This window comes from Mastigoproctus giganteus, chromosome 12, assembly GCF_048544385.1.
Source record: "Mastigoproctus giganteus isolate SK-2022 chromosome 12, ASM4854438v1, whole genome shotgun sequence".
Taxonomy (NCBI): Eukaryota; Metazoa; Arthropoda; class Arachnida; order Uropygi; family Thelyphonidae; genus Mastigoproctus; species Mastigoproctus giganteus.
This window is the reverse complement of record NC_143586.1, coordinates 100,211,866-100,231,018: the sequence shown is the minus strand read 5'-3', so window position 1 is coordinate 100,231,018 and position 19,153 is coordinate 100,211,866. Positions and strand designations below refer to the sequence as shown.

Here is a 19,153-nt window from a genome sequence, read left to right as displayed (position 1 = left end):
TCTGCTCCTCGCAATGTTATGGGAAATGTGCTCCCAGAGTTGAGAAACGATGTACTGGTCCATATGACCAAACAATCATCCCTTGCGAGAAATCTTCTCAATCACAGAAAAGACGGCCATTTGCCTAATCCAAAAACAATAAATTTTTACATTCCTGAGAAGTACCGTCAACTGATACTTCATGATTCAGGTGTGGATGACCCAGACAGAATTCTGGTTTTAGGTGATAAAGAACTCTTGGTTGAATTGAACAAAGATAAAATTTATGGAGATGGCAACTTTGATAAAGTTCCAAACATGTTTTACCACGTTTATACGTGGCATGCCAAGGTGGATAACTTATATCTGCCATGTATTTACATTTTGTTAGAGCAAAAGAACTTGGATACTTATAACAGAAAGTTTGAAATCATGAAGCTGTTGGTTCCAAATCTGATGCCTCAAAAGGTTTTAGTGGATTTTGAGAAGGCTTGCATGAATTGCAGTGAGGATTGCCTCTCCACACGCTGAGGTCAAAGGATGCTATTTCTATCTGTGTCAGTCTCACCAGGAAACTCAGCAATGTTGGCTTGAAGACTGAATTTGAAACTGATATAAATATAAAACTCAAACTGTCTTGCTTCATTAACTTTTGTCCCAGTCCATGATGTGAGGAGTGTCTTTGATGAGCTTGCCGCCACATTTCCAGACGAAGATAGCTATAATGAGGTGCCCACATACTTCCTTTTACACATACATTGATGATGCAGCAGGTAGAGAGCCCCAGTTTCCAATAAGAATATGGAATAATCATGACGCAGCTTTTGAACGGTCGCCTAAAACTACAAACTGCTTTGAGGGATTTCACAATGCACTTAATTCCCTATTCCACTGCAGTCATCCCAGCGTGCGGTTTTGTTTGATGGACTGAAGAGGGACCTGGCTTGACATTGGTTAATGCATAGGCAGGTCGTCTAGAGGTGAAAATGAGAAGATATGATGCACTACATGACTTGGTTGCCATTTTGTGCAGAAATATGAGCAGGTAGAAGACAAACTGAAATACTTGCAGAGGTTGGCTAACTCACGTCATGAAAATTCTATGAAAATCCTTGACAAATAAATAAATCACTGAAATATGTTTGAATTAGTTGTTTGTTGATAAAAAACCAAAAAGTGTTGACTGTTTACTTTGTAAGACAGAGAAAAAATAATTTATTTTTATAAATAAAATAAAAAGCTTTAGTTGTAATAAAACCAGAGAATTTTATTTCCTGTAATTTCCCTTACAAACATTTACATCAAAATATTCTATTTTATATAAAAATCGAAAGTTATATTAAAATACATCGTGTAGAAGTAGTAAAATATATAAATTGAACATTTTGTTGAATTTATATATTTTGAAATATGAAATAATTTTTTTGTAAACTAAAAAGAATGTGTAATGTGAGCATTCTTCCGTGTGGGTATTTTTCATGTGTGCGTTTATGACAGTGTGGTTTTTAATATGTGGAATTTTTGTGAGGGCTTTTTTCATATGCGCATTTATCTGTTCACCCTGTTACTCTGTAGATCCGATCTTCCCCATAAAGTAAATATCGTCTGTTATCCTAATCCGCAGAGTAGTCTAAGTCCTAGTGCTGCGCCCTCTTTGGAATATGGTCGGTAAATTGTGCTCATAACTTATTGGAAAGACATGCATCCAAATCTTGCTGAAAACTTACATTCCGAGGAATGCAATTCATTAATAAAAGAGTTACTTAACTGTCACAAAGAGGTAATTTTCATTTCCTCGCTCTCTCTTAATATAATATATTTTGAAAAATTGGGATAAATGTAAAAGTTGTCAGATCAGATTAATGCTATCAATAGTAGATTTAACATTACATCAGTACAAATCCGAACCCTAGTAATTACATGTAATGTAATTACTAGGGTTCGGATTTTTATGACCTTTTAAAAATATCAAAATGTGATGAAAATATGTCATTAAATTTAACCAAATATGACAAAATAATTTACCTTTATACTGTATAAATGATAGTATTTATTTTATTTATTCTTTTAAAGTTGTACAACGATTTGTTATACAAATTTCTAACAAGTATTATAATGAAAATATCACAATATGCAAGTTTTTTTTTTTAAAGTATAAAGATTAAAATAAAAATTTTTAAACATACAAAAACCAAAATGTATAGGCTAAGGTACTAGGCTACTAACACTTTATTTGCTAAGCACTTTCCATAGCATTGCATACCTGTATCCACTCCAAATGTTGGAGTTAATCTCTTATCATCTGCTAATATTCGCTTGTGAGCAGACAAGGACCTCTCAACATCACAAGATGTGATTGGGACAAAATTAAATTGACATCAGGAGCTAGAGGAAGTCCTTCAACAGCCCTACCCTCTAAAACTTGGGAAATTTTGCATATGGTGGGATAAGCCGGGTTTCTAGCGAAAAGTGCATCTAGTTTATTAATAATTTTCTTTCCGATCTCCCTGGAACTTGTTTCATCTTGTCCTCTGGTTTTCGAACGATCTCTATAGCCTTAATTAGAGGCATATCTTTCGCTTCCAGATTAATAATCGAGGAAGAGAAATTCCTGTTAAGGAATTTCTCTTCCTCGATTATTATAAGTGACATCGTGGGATACCTTCTCCTTAGCAAAAATTTCCTGTGCTTCAGATATGGATTTAGCTTCCTTGGGTACCAAGTTGTCAATTACCTGTAAATAACAATAAAATTATTCATGTGTTTAAGTTTTATTTAAAATGGAAATTCCAAATGCACTTTTTCTGCTATACGGTGGAGACCATGGGCCAAACAAATAAGATGTATTATGCTCAGAAAAAATATCTACAATGCTTTCTGGGCTTTGAGCATGTAGGCTGCTGAAAAGAAGAAAACGATCAGCTTTTACACCATTTGCCCCAGATTACCTGAAACAAATAAGTAATTGTATATTAATTTAATTTATCATTTTATAAATTATACATTTATAATTAAATAATAAGTAAAAATACAAAAATATTATTTTTTAGTTTAATTTTAACTGCGTAGACTTCCATTCCAATGTAGCAGCGATCAGTCGATCACAGAGATACGATACTTACAGAGAGAATCATTAAGAAATTTAGCAAAAGTTGCATGATTAGTTTTATCCAGACCCTTTGATGCAAGGAGATACGATTTAGATGGTCCATCTGAATCAAGTTTTCCGACAATAAAATTAGCTACATATCTGCCTTCACAATCCATGGTTTCATCAATTGAACCCCACACGCAGCTGCTTCCAGTATCTTTGCGAATATTGTTTAGACTGCAAGTAAGTAAATAAATAAACTAATTAAAATATTGCCTACACAGCATTCAGTCTTTGGTCATATAATTAATAATTTAATAAAATCAATAAGAGAATACTGATTTATTGCAATCCTCAAGGTAATTTTTCCATAATGTTGATTCGTCAGGAATTTTTCGGGAGCAATATTTTTCCAAGAAGCTTTTGAAGACCGGATTGTTCATTTTGTTCCAAGAAATGTTTGCAGCAACCATTGCTTGGCATAAATTGGCAAAAAATGGATCTGGTGTTTTTCAGGTATGCATCCCTGAAATTCTCCTTCTTACGTTTGCTTCATGCAAAGCAGTAATGTTATGCTGTTGTAATTGGGATACTTTTGCACACGGAACCTTAAAAAGGTATTTATATATTTATTTAAGATTATTTATAAAAATTATTATTATTTTCTTATTTATATGAAAAAAACTAATATGCATGAGCATTAAATTTGGAATGTCCATATATCGAAGCATCCAAAAATAAAAATTATGATAGATCTATTACCAGGTAATTAATTAATATATGTACCTCTTTATTGCACGTGTTGCAATATATTATTTTTCCATCCATTTGGTATGTGTCTTTAGACTCTTCTTTAACCAAAGAAGAAATCCATTTTCTAAAAAGCTCAATTTTTCTCGATTTTGGCTTCATTTCGCCGAATAATTCGTTGAACTCAGTATAAGGCGAAACTACTGTAAAGTTTTAAATTAAAGCTAAAATTATGCTAATGTGTCGTTATGAGTGACTAACCAGCCAATCAAAATAAATTTGGGATTTAGCCACTTGTGCCTGCCCATGCCGGAATGTGAAATGTATTAAATGTAAATTCCCACGGTTTTTTAGAAATATATTTTAAATCAATTTGATAAATAATTTGTTGATTATCGTAAGACGAAATATGAAAATTTTATGTCGACAAGTATAAAATATGCTATTAAATATATTTCATATATTTTTTAAAATTATGACCTAATGTGTAAAATATGATGAAATATGAAATTACAAACATGCTTCTTTAGAATCCTCAGACCATGTAACATCAACTCACTAAGTTTCTTGCCTTTATCTAAACGAAAAATGAATATGATAATACATAAAAATCCGAACCCTACTAATTACTATAGTAAGAGTATAATATGTACCCTGTAGGTACTGAAAGTGTATTTAAACATAGGCATAACAGTATACAGCTGGCCGTAAGGCCAATAGAACTTTTAAAGACTAAGATAGCCTGTGATGGTCTCCATTGCCATACCCTAGAAATAAACATATAAGTAGCTATAATCTAAATATATAATATAGAATACAATAATGATTATGTAGCTAATTATTGATATACAGATACATTGAATGGAACTTTTTCAAGGGCTAACCCCATTCAGTATATCCCACCAATCCCAGGGGCTCAAATCTGGGTAATAATATATATATATAATCTCCTGTATTTTGAAATAGTGTAAATAGTACATCATTTGTGAAATAATTGAAATATTAATTAATCCCTTAACTAGATATGCTTAGTCGGGAAGACCATAACAAAATTAAATAAAAAATTATTTTGGGGCACGTTAACGATTTATCCACTAACAGTGCTTCAAATGGCATCATTTGTGCTAATCAGTTTTGGTTCGGCGATTGCATAATTTTTCAGTTTATAAGTTATTACTTATAACGTAAACTTGCACGTTGGATTTCCCAGACCCACAATATTTTGTGGGTCTGCGAAATCTAATGTGCAAGTTTATGTTATTTTTATTTATAATTTTTTTGTAAGTTTTTAACTGACAATATTATTTTAAGTATTTGCATGTTTTGTTAATAAGACAGAGTATGTTTTGAACACAGTTTATAGAGTTTGAGTAGCACAAGCCACACATGTCTAACACCATTCAATTGTTTGCATAACATATTCTGCACTATAAGGTACAGATTATTCTTGCATTTTCTTTCAGCTCCTCCAAAGTTATTTAGCATTATCTGCACATAAGGCTACAGTTTTGTTCTCACAAATTATGCTTTTAATAATAATTATTTTACTGTTAGGGCAATGGCATAAGATTGTACATGGCCATATAAAACTTGGTTTTAATAATATAATTTGAAAGAATATTAGAGATATCATCAGTAATTTTTTCTAGCTCCAGGATTAGCACTTCAAAACCTTTAGTTGGAACAAAAAAAATTCATTGAAATAGGACAAAGCTTAATATTTTTATGATTTGATGTGTCAAAGTGAAATGCAAAAATGTTTATTTTGCTTTGACTTTCTTTTAATAAATTAACAGAATATATTGCAAAATGTTTGTACAGTTGTTTGCATTTTCGTCCTGTATAAGAGTATTTCAAATTAAAATATTTATGGATAATTTTGTAAGTACTGTGCAATCATTTGAACGGAATTACTGGTTGTGATATAATATGTGGTAAGCAAAACAACCTTTTGCTGCTATTTTTTTTTTTTTTTTGTCCCTTAAGAACTGAGGGGAGGTGTTTGTGTAGTATGTCAGAAATAAGCTAGAGGCTGTTGTAGCATCACGTTGTTTGTTTGGAAGACTGAATGAAATCTGATCTACCATCGTGGAGAAAAAAATAAATAGAGGCACATATACTTGCTTTCTGTAAAAATGGATTTTTTTTTTTTCTAATAATTCATTCAACACGTTTTTTTTTTTTCCCAGCATTTTTGATATCTGTAAGGCGTTTCTGAGCTAGTTAAATGATTCTAATGATAGAATATATTATTTACTTAAACAGAGAAAAATTACACTGTTGGGCTTTGGAGAATTGCTTTAATTACTTAACAACTGTTTGAAAACAAAGAAATTGAAGTACTCAGGACTGCAATTAATTGTAATGGCTGTAGAAGTATTCCAGATGGAGCAAGTTATGTACTGTTTGTGGAGAAGGACCTATGTGATCTTTCGTAGTGACACTATTTGGCCATAAACTCAAGGATTCTTTTTGGTTGGTCTTTGAAGAGTTGGTTTAGTGTCATCATCAGTTGTAAAAATGAAGGATTCATGCTCAGCTGTATTATGCAAGAAGTAATGGATTAATTTTATGATGTCATCAAATACAAGTAGTGTTTGTAACCAGAGCAAAGAGTATATAAGCTACTTACGCACTCTTTGCATGGAGGGTTGTTCTGATGTAGACTTCAGTGAATACTGATCAGCATGATTAACAAACAGGACACTTTTCAGCTTGAAAAATATGGGATATATAAAAGAGGAAACAAATTTGGAACACTGCAAGGGCAGAAAAACATAACATACTGGTCCATAAAACAAGACTGTTCTTGAGATGTACAGTCAGCTTAAATATGCAATATGCAGACAGTTTGATTTGGTTTTTAATGGCGCATTGGCAGCTAAGGCCATAATGCACCAAGTCAAATTTAAAAGGCTACTAAACATTTTGGTAGCCTAGGCTACCACATCAAGCAATTAACTATTATGTAAAAAAAAGGTATAAAGTAAAAGCATATAAAGTATAAAACTTAGATATTTGTATACAAATTAATAGATTGTAAAAAATTAAAAACATTGGACATATTGTCTCTGTCACCTATTATCTGACTGAGTGGAAATGGTTCAGTCAAATTATTAAAAGCGGTAAAACACAAGCAGCGTGCTTCTGTAACAACAGGACATTCTATAAAAAGATGACTGATGGTTAAAATAACGTTACACATCTCGCAGATAGGTGGGTCATCCGCCCTCAGCAAATAGATATGTGTTAGATGACTATGTCCTATTCGGAGCATGTAGACAGTACTGATAGTAATTAGTCTTAATCCAGTTCAAGTACCTCCCCATCAACATGCAGGGATTACAAGCAAACTGGACTTTATAACAAAAGGTTTCCCAAAAAATTCTTCATTTACTCAGTATTCAGAAGATTCTTCACCATGCATCTATCACAAAATTATATGTTAAGTTACTTCACTTATCTACTCAAGAAAAGCATTTCCTGCTATATTTTAGCAGGAAATGCTTTTCCTGCTAAAATATAGCAGGAAATATATCATATCCTAGTATGTTGTTGAAAAATGAATTCCTCTTTTTGATCTGCTTGCTAGACATGATTTTTTTGATATGATAGTTTAGCAGGTGTGTCAAAAAAGTCACAGCAGCAGGTGCATCAAAAAAAAGTTTATATTTTATAATTTTATTCTTAATCTTGATTCTGTGTTGGATAATAAAATCAAAAATATTTTTAGAAACAATAATCCTGTTATTAAAAATAAATAAAATTCCAGGCTATTTCACATCCAGTTGTTGGTGGCATGAGGTAAGCAGAATGGAAATTGAAACCAAACTTGAAAAATTAACACAGTGCAGTCTTTTTTTTTTTTTTTATCTGTTTAACTATTATTATTATTATTATTTTTTAATGTTGGAAATGTCAGTCTATCAGCTTGAAGACAATTTTGGTGACAGTCGTTCTTTAAAAGGCAGAGCTTCACATTTCCACTTATTTGTAATAAGTTTCCCTCAGTGGAAAACTACCTGAATGGGGGATTGGCTAGGAGTTTCAAACCATAGCTTCCCTCCTCATCCTGATTCAATCTCTTGATTCAATTCCAGAATTCTTTTTTATGGGATTTTATTATTGACTTAATTGTGCTACCCCCTCTGCCAGCTACTCTAGATTTGAAAAAGTGGATTGGAAGTTTTGGAAGACTGTGAATAGTATTTATATATTGTCAGTGTTATTCACTGAAGTCATATTCAATCTGTAAAAAAATAAATAAAAAAAACACTTTTGTGTCTGTTTCCAATAATGTTATACATTTTATATCAGGTTATGCTTTGATCACAAGAAATATTTTAAATTGTATACTTTTGTAATAACTTTGTGTATTAAATATTTTTGTGGTTATTAATTCTATTTTATATATTGTTTTTAAAATCATACGGTTTTACTTATTTTAATAAAATTTATTTTTTTCAGCATAAAGTCAGAAAATTCCTAGGTTACTGCAATGACGTTGATAATAAAGTCCTAAAGTGCCTAAAGAAAGAGGTAATATTTATAATTCACTAATGCTGTAAAATTTTTTTAATATGAAACTTTATTCTTGAGATTGAAACAATTAGTGAATACATTTAAGAACAACCTCATTGTTCATTAACCATGTTGTTCTTCAGTTTTCATTTTATTGAAAAATAGCAGAAAATTGAGTTTATGGAAAGCAATGTGTAATTAGTAGTAACCCACAGAGGCATCATGAAGTTGGATTCATAATACTGTGTTTATGCATCAACCTAATCAGGTTGTCTAGAGGGCATTGGGGAATTTGACCGCTCCACTGAGGACAGTCTCCAGCTGTTGGAGTGATACATTAAGCAGCAGTACAACTGCCTAATACTCCTACATATGCTAAATTGAGGTAAAGTCAGGATAGCACGATGACCAATCCATGCATATTTATAAAACCTTCTTCATTCAGCATATTAACCAGCCAATTTCTCTGAAATAGGTTATTTAATAAATGGAAAATGAATCTTAATTGCTACAGTAAGAACTCTTGGGCTGAGGGTCTCATCTCCTAATGAGACCCTCCTATAAGAGATCCATATGACTCCTAACACATGGACTTCATTTCCACAAGGTAAGTTGGGTTCAACATAAGCATTCAATAAGGATTCATCAAGAGAAGTTGGTTCCATTGAACTTATCTCTGAAGAGAACATGGTTTGATCAGTTCTTGGTGCAACTAGAATGTTCTTAAAAGTTCTTGACCTATTGCACTGTAGTGATATGCAGTGAGTTGAATGCAAACCATTGGTTGGCACACAAAGCTCTCTTTGGCAAATGATTTTGGGTAGTGAGAGATCATGTGTATCTTTTTGTGAACAGAAGACTCACTTGCAGTTGTATAATGTTCGGCCATCATTTCGAACAAGCAACTAAAGGTAGATAGGATAGCAGTTCTCTTTTGGTATGTTTATGAATGGATGGTCTTGTTCTTTTCTTAATAATACTTTGGTTTCTTGGAATTCATTCCAAAGGTCCCATTTCACTACTTAACCAGTGTCTTATCTACCAGTAGCTTCTTAAATTGTGGATTCAGGGTACTTGCATTCAGATAGCATTATTTTTCAGCCTGGACTGAACTTGTTAACAGGAGAGATTGCTTCTACAGGGATGGGATACACTTAAATAGAAAGGGTGCAAGAATATTTGCTGATGCTATCGAGACAGTGTTAGGTGGGTCGGAAAACTGCTAGCTTGGGGGGAGACAAAGACCAATAGATTGACAGTAGCCACTGGCAGAGGTGAAAGAGATTCTTGCACTGCTTCTATTAGAATGAGCAGAAGCCTGAAAAACAAGATGCATGGTATTTCAGAGACTGCTGGGAGCCATTGCGGTACAAGTAAACACATGGGTTGTGTTAGGGTAGTTAAGAATAGAAACAGGTGCAGGTATACTTGCGTGTACACCAATGCTAGGAGTTTAGTAAATAAATTTGATGAATTTGAGGTATTGTTCAAAACATCAAAGGCAGATATTGTTGGGATATCAGAGACGTGGTGTCACATAGATATAAAGGATGCAGAACTGCAATTTGGGGAGTACAACGTCTACAGAAAGGATAGACAGGATAGGAAGGGGGGAGGGGTTATGCTATTAGTTAAGAAACACATAAAAACCAAGGAAGTGAAGCCAGTCGACTTCGCTGGACAGTGCAGTGTTGAGTCAGTTTGGTGTGACATAAGCATTGGGAGATCAAAATTGAGAGTAGGAGTGTGCTATAGGCTTAATGACTCTGATGAGTATAATAAGGAACTATACAGGGAAATAGAGTGGGCCAGTAAATCAGAGAGTCTTATAATGGGAGATTTTAATTTCCCAGATATTGACTGGAATTTGGGGGCTGGTTGCTCACACACTAGCAGGGCTCTTGTAGATTTATTGGATGTTTGTTTTCTACATCAGCATGTTCGGGAGGCAACTAGAGGGAGTAATACTCTTGATTTGATTATCAGCAGTGATTCTTCATGCATTAAGAATCTGCAGATAAATGAACCACTAGGTGGCAGTGATCACAGTGTGCTGAAGTGGGATTTACTCAAAGAGGTAACTACCATTAGGGGTAAAGGGAAGGGTTATTGCTTCCGTAAAGGCGACTACGATGGACTGAGACAGTATTTAAATTCTATACAGTGGGACCAACTGATGATGTTACCAACAGCAAATTCAAAATGGGAAGCATTCAAAGAACTTATCTTGGAAGCTACTAGGCTTTACATACCAACTAAGAAATATTGTTCAAGGTTTAGGCCAAAATGGATGTCAGATGAACTAATGAGGCATATGGCAGAGAAGAAAAATGCAGGGATACATACAAATTAACACATGACACAGAAGCCTATGATAGATACAAGTTGATATGCAACCAAGTTACAAAGGAGGTTGGCAGGCGAAGGCAGATTACGAGAAATCCTTGGCAAGGGATGCAAAGAAAAACAGCAAAGAGTTCTTTACTTATGTAAACTCTAGAAGGAAGGGGATGAATCAGATTGGTCCACTTGATATTGATGGGTCAAGTGTTGATGATCCTGCTCAGGTAGCTAACAAACTAAATGAATATTTTGCATCGACATTCACACATGAGGAGTTATTCAGCGAGGGGAATGCCAGAGGTGTATTCAACTCTAGCAGTAAGCTACAGAATCTTGAAATAACTGGGAGTAAAGTGGAGGAGAAACTGTTGAAGATAAACACAAGAAAGGCACCCGGGGTGGATGGGATCTATCCAGTTATATTAAAGGAGGCAGCAAAGGAAGTAAGCAAACCCTTAGCCATAATTATGAGAGCTTCCTTGGACTCAGGGGAGGTACCCATAGACTGGAAATGTGCAAATGTGACCCCAATTCACAAAGGAGGATCAAAGGCTGACACAAGTAATTATAGACCTGTGAGCTTAACTTCTGTTCCAGGAAAATTAATGGAGGCACTGGTTAAAGAAGCACTGCAGGATCATTTAGACAAGACTTCAGTTATAGCTCAGACACAGCATGGTTTTGTTAAGGGGAAGTCTTGCCTGACCAACTTGATTGGATACTATGATGCAGTCACAAAAGAACTGGATGCAGGGAATAACTTTGATATTATATACTTGGATCTTAGAAAGGCTTTTGATACTGTTGCACATGGAAGACTGCTACACAAATTGGAGCAGTGTGACATTGGAGGCAAATTGCTGCTATGGATAAAGGGGTGGTTGAGGGGGAGAAGACAGAGAGTGGTAATCAATGGACACTGCTCATCGTGGACTGATGTTATTAGTGGAGTCCCTCAGGGCTCAGTGTTGGGTCCAGTATTGTTTTCTGTATTTATAAACGATATTGATTATGGTATATCGGGCTTAATGTCCAAGTTTGCAGACGATACAAAGGTTGGCAGGGTTGTCAAGGACACTACTGACACTATGCTGCTGCAACAGGATCTGGAAAGGTTGAGCAGATGGGCTGAGAGGTGGCAAATGAAGTTTAACATTGACAAATGTAAAGTACTGGGAAACAGCAACCATGGGAAACAGCAACCCCAGAGCAACGTATCAACTCTGTGGTACTACACTGACAGTGGTAGAGAATGAAAGGGACTTAGGGGTGGTTGTGCAGGCAGATATGAAGTTCTCTGAGCAGTGCAGATGGGCTGCAAGAGTAGCTCATGGAGTATTGTCAATGATATACAGGAATTTTTCCAGCAGGGATAAGGAGGTGATTATTCCATTGTATAAGGCGATGGTCAGGCCACACCTAGAGTACTGTATACAGGTCTGGAGGCCTCATTTCAAGAAGGATGTAGAGCTGCTGGAACGAGTACAGAGAAGGGCAACAAGATTAGTGAATGGAACAAAGGGGTGCTCTTACGAAGAAAGGCTTAAGTTTTGCAAATTACAGTGTCTGGAGACTAGGCACCAGCGAGGTGATCTGATAGAAGTGTGTAAAGCCTTGAATGGTTTAAGCATGCTCAATGCTGATGGGATTCTTCCTCTAGCTCAAAAAAATCACCTGAGAGGGTATAAATTCAAATTGAGGAAAGACAGATGTAGGATAGACGTGCGGAAATTTGCCTTTAGCCAGCGGGTGGTTGGTTGGTGGAACAGACTTCCATCCCTTGTGGTGGAGGTTGATAGCCTAAACAAGTTTAAGGCTCAGCTGGACAGGTATTTTGAACGAACAGAGGGGTGAAGTGGAAGTGGGTTTTTTTTTTTTTTTTTTTTTTGTCTGATGCTGCATAAGCTTGCTTTCTTGCATCAAATGCCTCTACTAATGCTAATGCTAATTTATTCATGTATATTTAGTGTTATATGACGTTATATATCATATTTTTATATAATTTTGCAAGAATATTTACTGATGCTATCGAGGCAGTGTTATGTGAGTCGGAAAACTGTTAGCTTGGGGGGAGGGAATACATGGATTAATAGATTAACAGTAGCCGCTGGCAGTGGTGAAAGTGATTCTTCACTGCTTCTATTGGAATGAGCACAGCCTGGAAAACATGGCGTGGGGGATTTCAGAGACTGCTGGGAGTCATCGCAGAACAAGTAAATACAAGGCTCTGTTAGGGTAGCTAATATTAAGAACAGGTGCATGTATACTTGTGTGTACACCAGTGCTAGGAGCTTAGTAAATAAATTTGATGAATTTGAGGTGTTGGTCAAAATATCAAAGGCTGATATTGTTTGGGATATCAGAGACGTGGTGTCACAGATATAAAGAATGCAGAATTGGAATTTGGGAAATACAATGTGTACAGACAGGATAGGAAGGGAGGAGGGGCTATGCTATTAGTTGATAAACACAAATTCTAAGGAACTGCAGCCAGTCGACATGGGTGGACAGTGCAGTATTGAGTCAGATTGGTGTGACATAAGCACTGGGAAAGCAAAATCGAGAGAAGTGTGTTATAGGCCTAATGACTCTGATGAGTATAATGAACAACTGTACAGAAAAATAGTGTGCCAGTAAATCAGATTGTCTTATAATGGAGGATTTTAATTTCCCAGATATTGACTGGAACTTGTGGGTCACTTACACACTAGCAAGGCTTTCGTGGGTTTATTGGTTGATTGTTTTCAACAGCAGCATGTTCGGGAGGCAACCAGAGGGAGTAACACTCTTGATCTGATTATCAGTAGTGATTCTTCATGCATTAACAATCTGCAGATAAAGGAACCACTAGGCAGCAGTGATAACAGTGTGCTGATGTGGGATTTACTGAAACTACCATCAGAGGTAAAGGGAAGGGTTTTTGTTTTCGTAAAGGCGACTATGATGGTCTGAGACGGTTTTTGAATTCTATACACTGGGACCAACTGATAATGTTACCAACAGAAAATTTTAAATGGGAAGCATTCAAAGAATTAATCTTGGAAGCTACTGGCTTTTCATACCAACTAACAAATATTGTTCAAGGTTTAGGCTTAAATGGATGTTAGATGAACTAATGAGACTTGTGGCACAGTAGAAAAATGCATGGGATGCATATAAATTAACAGGTGACACAGAAGCCTATGATAGATATAAGCTGGTCTGTAATCAAGCCACAAAGGTGGTTAGGCAGGCAAAGGCAGATTAAAAGAAATCTTTGACAAAGGATGCAAAGAAAAACAGCAAGAAGCTCTTTACTTATGTAAAGTCTAGAACGAAGGGGATGAATCAAATTGGTCCACTTGATATCGATGGTTCAACTGTTGATGATCCTTCACAGGCAGCTAACACTGAATGAGTATTTTGCATCAATATTTACGCACGAGGATTTATTCACTGAGGGGAATGCCCGAGGTATATTAAACTCTGGGAGTGAGCTAAATGATTTTGTAATAATTTAGTAAAACAGAGCAATAATTGTTGAAAATAAACATAAGAGGGGGCACCTGGGGTGGATTGGATCTATCCACTTATATTAAAGCAGAGAAGTAAGCAAGCAAACCCTTAGCCATAATTATGAGAGCTTCATTGGACTCAGGGGAAGTACCCATGGACTGGAGATGTGCAAGTATGACTCTAATATGACAAAAGAGGATCAAAGAGTGACACAAGTAATTACAGACCTGTTAGTTTAACTTCTGTTCTGGGGAAATTAATGGAGGCACTGGTTAAAGAAGCACTGCATTATCATCTACACAATACGGTTATAGTTCGGACACAGCATGGGTTTGTTAAGGGAAAGTCTTGTCTGACCATTTGATTGGTTACTATGATGTGGTCACAAAGGAACTGGATGTAAAGAAACTGGATGCAAATGTACATTCCTTTCAGAATTTTTTGTTTCATTAATTTCATCCCTTTTAAAATGCATGTTTTTAATTCATCATCATTAGCCATTTTCCATCCAATGCAGGATGAAGGCTTCTCCAACAACTCTCCAGTTCCTTCTGTTTTGAGCAATGGCCATCCATTTACTACCCACGAACTTGTGAATTTGACTATATTCTTTAGTTTTGACAAGAATGTTCTTTACTTGAGTTTGCTAATCCATGTGTTTCGCATCTTATCTAAAAGTCTGATTCCTAATATAATTCATTCCATTCTTCACTGCGTAGTTCACAGTTTCTCTTCCATTCTTTTGGCGAGTGCCCAAGTTTCACCATACATTGGTTCATTATTTTATATTTCAGACAAATTGGGATATTGCTCCTCAGTATGTACTATATTTCCTGAATGCTGTTCATTATTTTACATTTCAGACAAATTGGAATATTGCTACTCAGTATGTGACTATATTTCCTGAATGCTGTCCATCCAAAATTTATTCTTCTCTTGACTTCCAGCCATTTATCATTATTACGGCTGGTGACCTGTCCCAGATAAGTATATGACTCCACCTTTTTAATTACCTCCTTCAATGATTATATCCTTTTCTGTGGTATACTTGTTCATCATTTCTTTTGTTTTAGTCACAGTCATCTTTAGTCTGAAATCCTTACTAACTCTGCATAACTGATTAAGATTTTCCTCTAATTCTTTGGAATCGTGGCTTATAATCACAATGTCACCTGAAAATCGTAAATGGTTTAGGTACTCTCCATTCACATTGACTTCTTTATGCGACCAGTGTAATCTTCTAAAAGCTTCCTCAAGGGTAGTAGTAATCAGCTTCGGAGATATTGTCTCCTTGTCGAACTCCTTTCTCAATTTTAAACTTGCTACTGTGTCTTTATCTAGTCTAATAAAGGAGGTAGTGTTCTCATATATTTTCTTCAAAATCATAATATATGGGGTATTGATGCCTTTTCTTTCCAATGCCCGAAACATTGCCTTATGTTGTGTGGAGTCAAATGCCTTCTTATAATTCACAAGTGTACCAGGCATAATGGTGTTTTATATTCATTTACTTTCTCCATTAGCTGTGATATTACGTGAAGGTGATCCATAATTGAGAATTCTGTCCTAAAGCCAGCTTGCTCTTTCGGTTGATTCTCATCAAGTATTCTTTCTAATCTGTTGGTAATGACCCTTGTGAACAACTTGTTGATGTGGGATAACAAGCTAATTGTTCTATAATTTCCAATTTATAATTTATCTCCTTTCTTATGCAGCAAAACTATGATTGCATTATTTCACTCCTTAGGCATCATGCCTTTTCTAATGCATTTTGTGAAGAGTCTTGTCAGTTTCTGTGTCATGTTTCTTCCTCCCAATTTTAACAACTCTACAGTAACTTCATCTTCCACCGGGGCTTTCTGATTCTTCATTTTCTTTAACGCACGTTCTATCTCATTAGGAAGGATATCAGGTATGTCGTATGTGTTACTAATTTGTGATGCACCTCCCCACTGCTGGCATCTTTTCCTCGCTCTTTGTATAACTCTATAATAGTCTTCTGCTATTGAATTATGCCTTTTCTGCTCTTTATAAGTGCACCATTGCTATTCTTCAGTTTGTTTGTTTTTTGTTTGTCTTTCTGTATTACTGCTCATGGCTGCTGATTTAAGTCCTTCGTTTTCCCTTAATGCTTGTTCTACTTTTTATGTGTTAAATATTCTAATGTCCTCTCCGAGTCTCTTCTAATGGCTTTGCATAACTCACTATACTCAATTTTGTCCTTGTCAGTGTTTATCTTGTTCTTCATTTGTCATCTTCGGTTCGTCATGACAAGCGTTTTTTGACTAGTTTTTTTCTTCTTTGGATTTCTTTCTTACCTATAGGTTTCTTCGGCTTTATCACTTTCAAAAAGTTGTAGTATTCCTTGTCGATATCTTGGTCCTGAATGGTCTGCTTAAGCTTAAGCAGTATATACTGAAACTTAAACTTAAGTTTCAGTATATACTGCTTTTTCTCCTCTTCTGTTATCTCAAACCTTCATATTATTTGCTCCAGTCAGTTTTTTTTCCTTTCTTTTTCTTACATCTGTATCAAGTATGGATCTTGCCATTGTGTGATCACTTCCAACATTTACCTTGTTCAGGACGGAAAGATCGTTCACGATATATCTTCTGTTAGTGAGGAAGGAGTCGATTTCATTAGTTGTTAACACCTTTGGGTTTTTCCATGTCCACTTTCTGTTCACTCTTTTCTTGAAAAAAGTGTTCATTACTGATATTCCTCGGGATTCTGCAAATTTCACAAGTCTACAATTCTTTCACCAATTCCAAAGTTTCCTTTAGTTCCCTTTCTGCATTGTTTTGTCTCTTTCCAACCTTAGCATTGATGTCCCCCATAATGATAGTGTAGTGGGTTTTCTGCTAATCTAGAAGTCTCTCAATTGTGTGTGTGTGTGTGTGTAAACACACACAGTACAAGAAATTTCAAACAATCATTCTTCATAATTTATCATAATATAATAAACAAATATCCATGTATAATTTTCATAAATTATGTAAATCATATTTAATAAAAGACTTTTCTGGTTCACCCAAAGAAATACATATTTCTTGTATTTCTTTGGGTGAATAATGATAGTGTAGTGGGTTTTCTGCTCATCTAAAGTCTCTCAATTACTGGGTGATTCACTACTAGTGCGATAAACTTGCAGGAGGTGTAGGGGGCACAAAGACGAATCGGAATCACATAGCATTGCAGGGTCCGAAATGCCTTTGTCATGCGGTAGAGAACGTTGAATGGGAGGTCGCGTGAACAGCGATCCCGCTGGAAGTCAGCATTTGCGAACCAGTTCCTGAGGCAGTAGGATGGACGAGTATTCAAACGTTGAACTGGCCGACATGCACCTCGCGTATGGAGCTGCAGACTGTAACGGGCCCGCCGCTCTGTGCTTGTACCAGGAATGTTTCCTGCACAGGCGTGCTCCTCATCATACGATTTTTGCACGTGTGCACAGAAGGTTATGTGAGACTGGTTGTTTCACGAGAGGTGCCATGAATCAAGAGCGACCGACAAGGACGCCAGACAATGAGGAGAATGTCGTACGTCTTGCAGAAGGCAATCCGAGTAAGAGTACTCGAGCGATAGGCCAACGATTGGGTATTTTCCAATCCACTGTATGGAGGATACTGTCAACAAATCAAATGAGTTCATGCCATCTGCAACGTGTCCAATCATTGGAGCCTGCGGATTATCCACTCCGGAGGACTTTTGCTACTTGGTTTCTTCAAGAGAAACGGTTCGCAAATGCTGACTTCCAGCGGGATCGCTGTTCACACGACCTCCCGTTCAATGTCCTCTACCGCATGACAAAGGCATTTTTTTTGGACCCTGCAATGCTATGTGATTCCGATTCATCTTTGTGCCCCCTACACCTCCTGCAAGTTTGTTGCACTGGTAGTGAATCACCCTGTATGTATATATATATATATATATATATATATATATATATCGATTTTCAAACGATGGAGGTACTTACATTACACTATAACTTATATAATTTGGATATATATATATATATGTATGTATGTATGTGTATATATATATATATGTATGTGTGTATATATATATATATATGTATGTGTGTATATATATATATATGTATGTGTGTATATATATATATATATGTATGTGTGTATATATATATATATATGTATGTGTGTATATATATATATATGTATGTGTGTATGTACATATATATATGTATGTGTGTATGTACATATATATATGTATGTATGTACATATATATATGTACATATATATATGTATGTATGTACATATATATATGTACATATATATATGTATGTATGTACATATATATATGTACATATATATATGTATGTATGTACATATATGTATGTACATATATATATGTATGTATGTACATATATGTATGTACATATATATATGTATGTATGTACATATATGTATGTACATATATATATGTATGTATGTACATATATGTATGTACATATATATATGTATGTATGTACATATATGTATGTACATATATATATGTATATATATATGTATGTATGTACATATATGTATGTACATATATATATGTATATATATATGTATGTATGTACATATATGTATGTACATATATATATGTATATATATATGTATGTATGTACATATATGTATGTACATATATATATGTATGTATGTACATATATATATGTATGTATGTACATATATGTATGTACATATATGTATGTACATATATATATGTATGTATGTACATATATATATGTATGTATGTACATATATGTATGTACATATATGTATGTACATATATGTATGTACATATATGTATGTACATATATGTATGTACATATATGTATGTACATATATGTATGTACATATATGTATGTACATATATGTATGTACATATATGTATGTACATATATGTATGTACATATATGTATGTACATATATGTATGTACATATATGTATGTACATACATACATACAT

At 34.9% G+C, this 19,153-nt stretch overlaps 1 protein-coding gene across 1 annotated transcript in view; it reads left to right on the top strand.

The window, feature by feature from the left end:
• The first annotated feature begins 1,618 nt into the window (after positions 1-1,618).
• Positions 1,619-19,153, top strand: part of LOC150077297 (COX assembly mitochondrial protein 2 homolog) — a 102,040-nt gene continuing 84,505 nt past the window's right edge. Inside the window, exons 1-2 of the mRNA XM_090386562.1 lie at positions 1,619-1,759; positions 8,288-8,359. Of these exons, the coding sequence (XP_090242688.1) occupies positions 1,679-1,759; positions 8,288-8,359 (153 nt within the window). The 5' untranslated portion in view covers positions 1,619-1,678. The remainder of the gene's footprint in view (positions 1,760-8,287; positions 8,360-19,153) is intronic.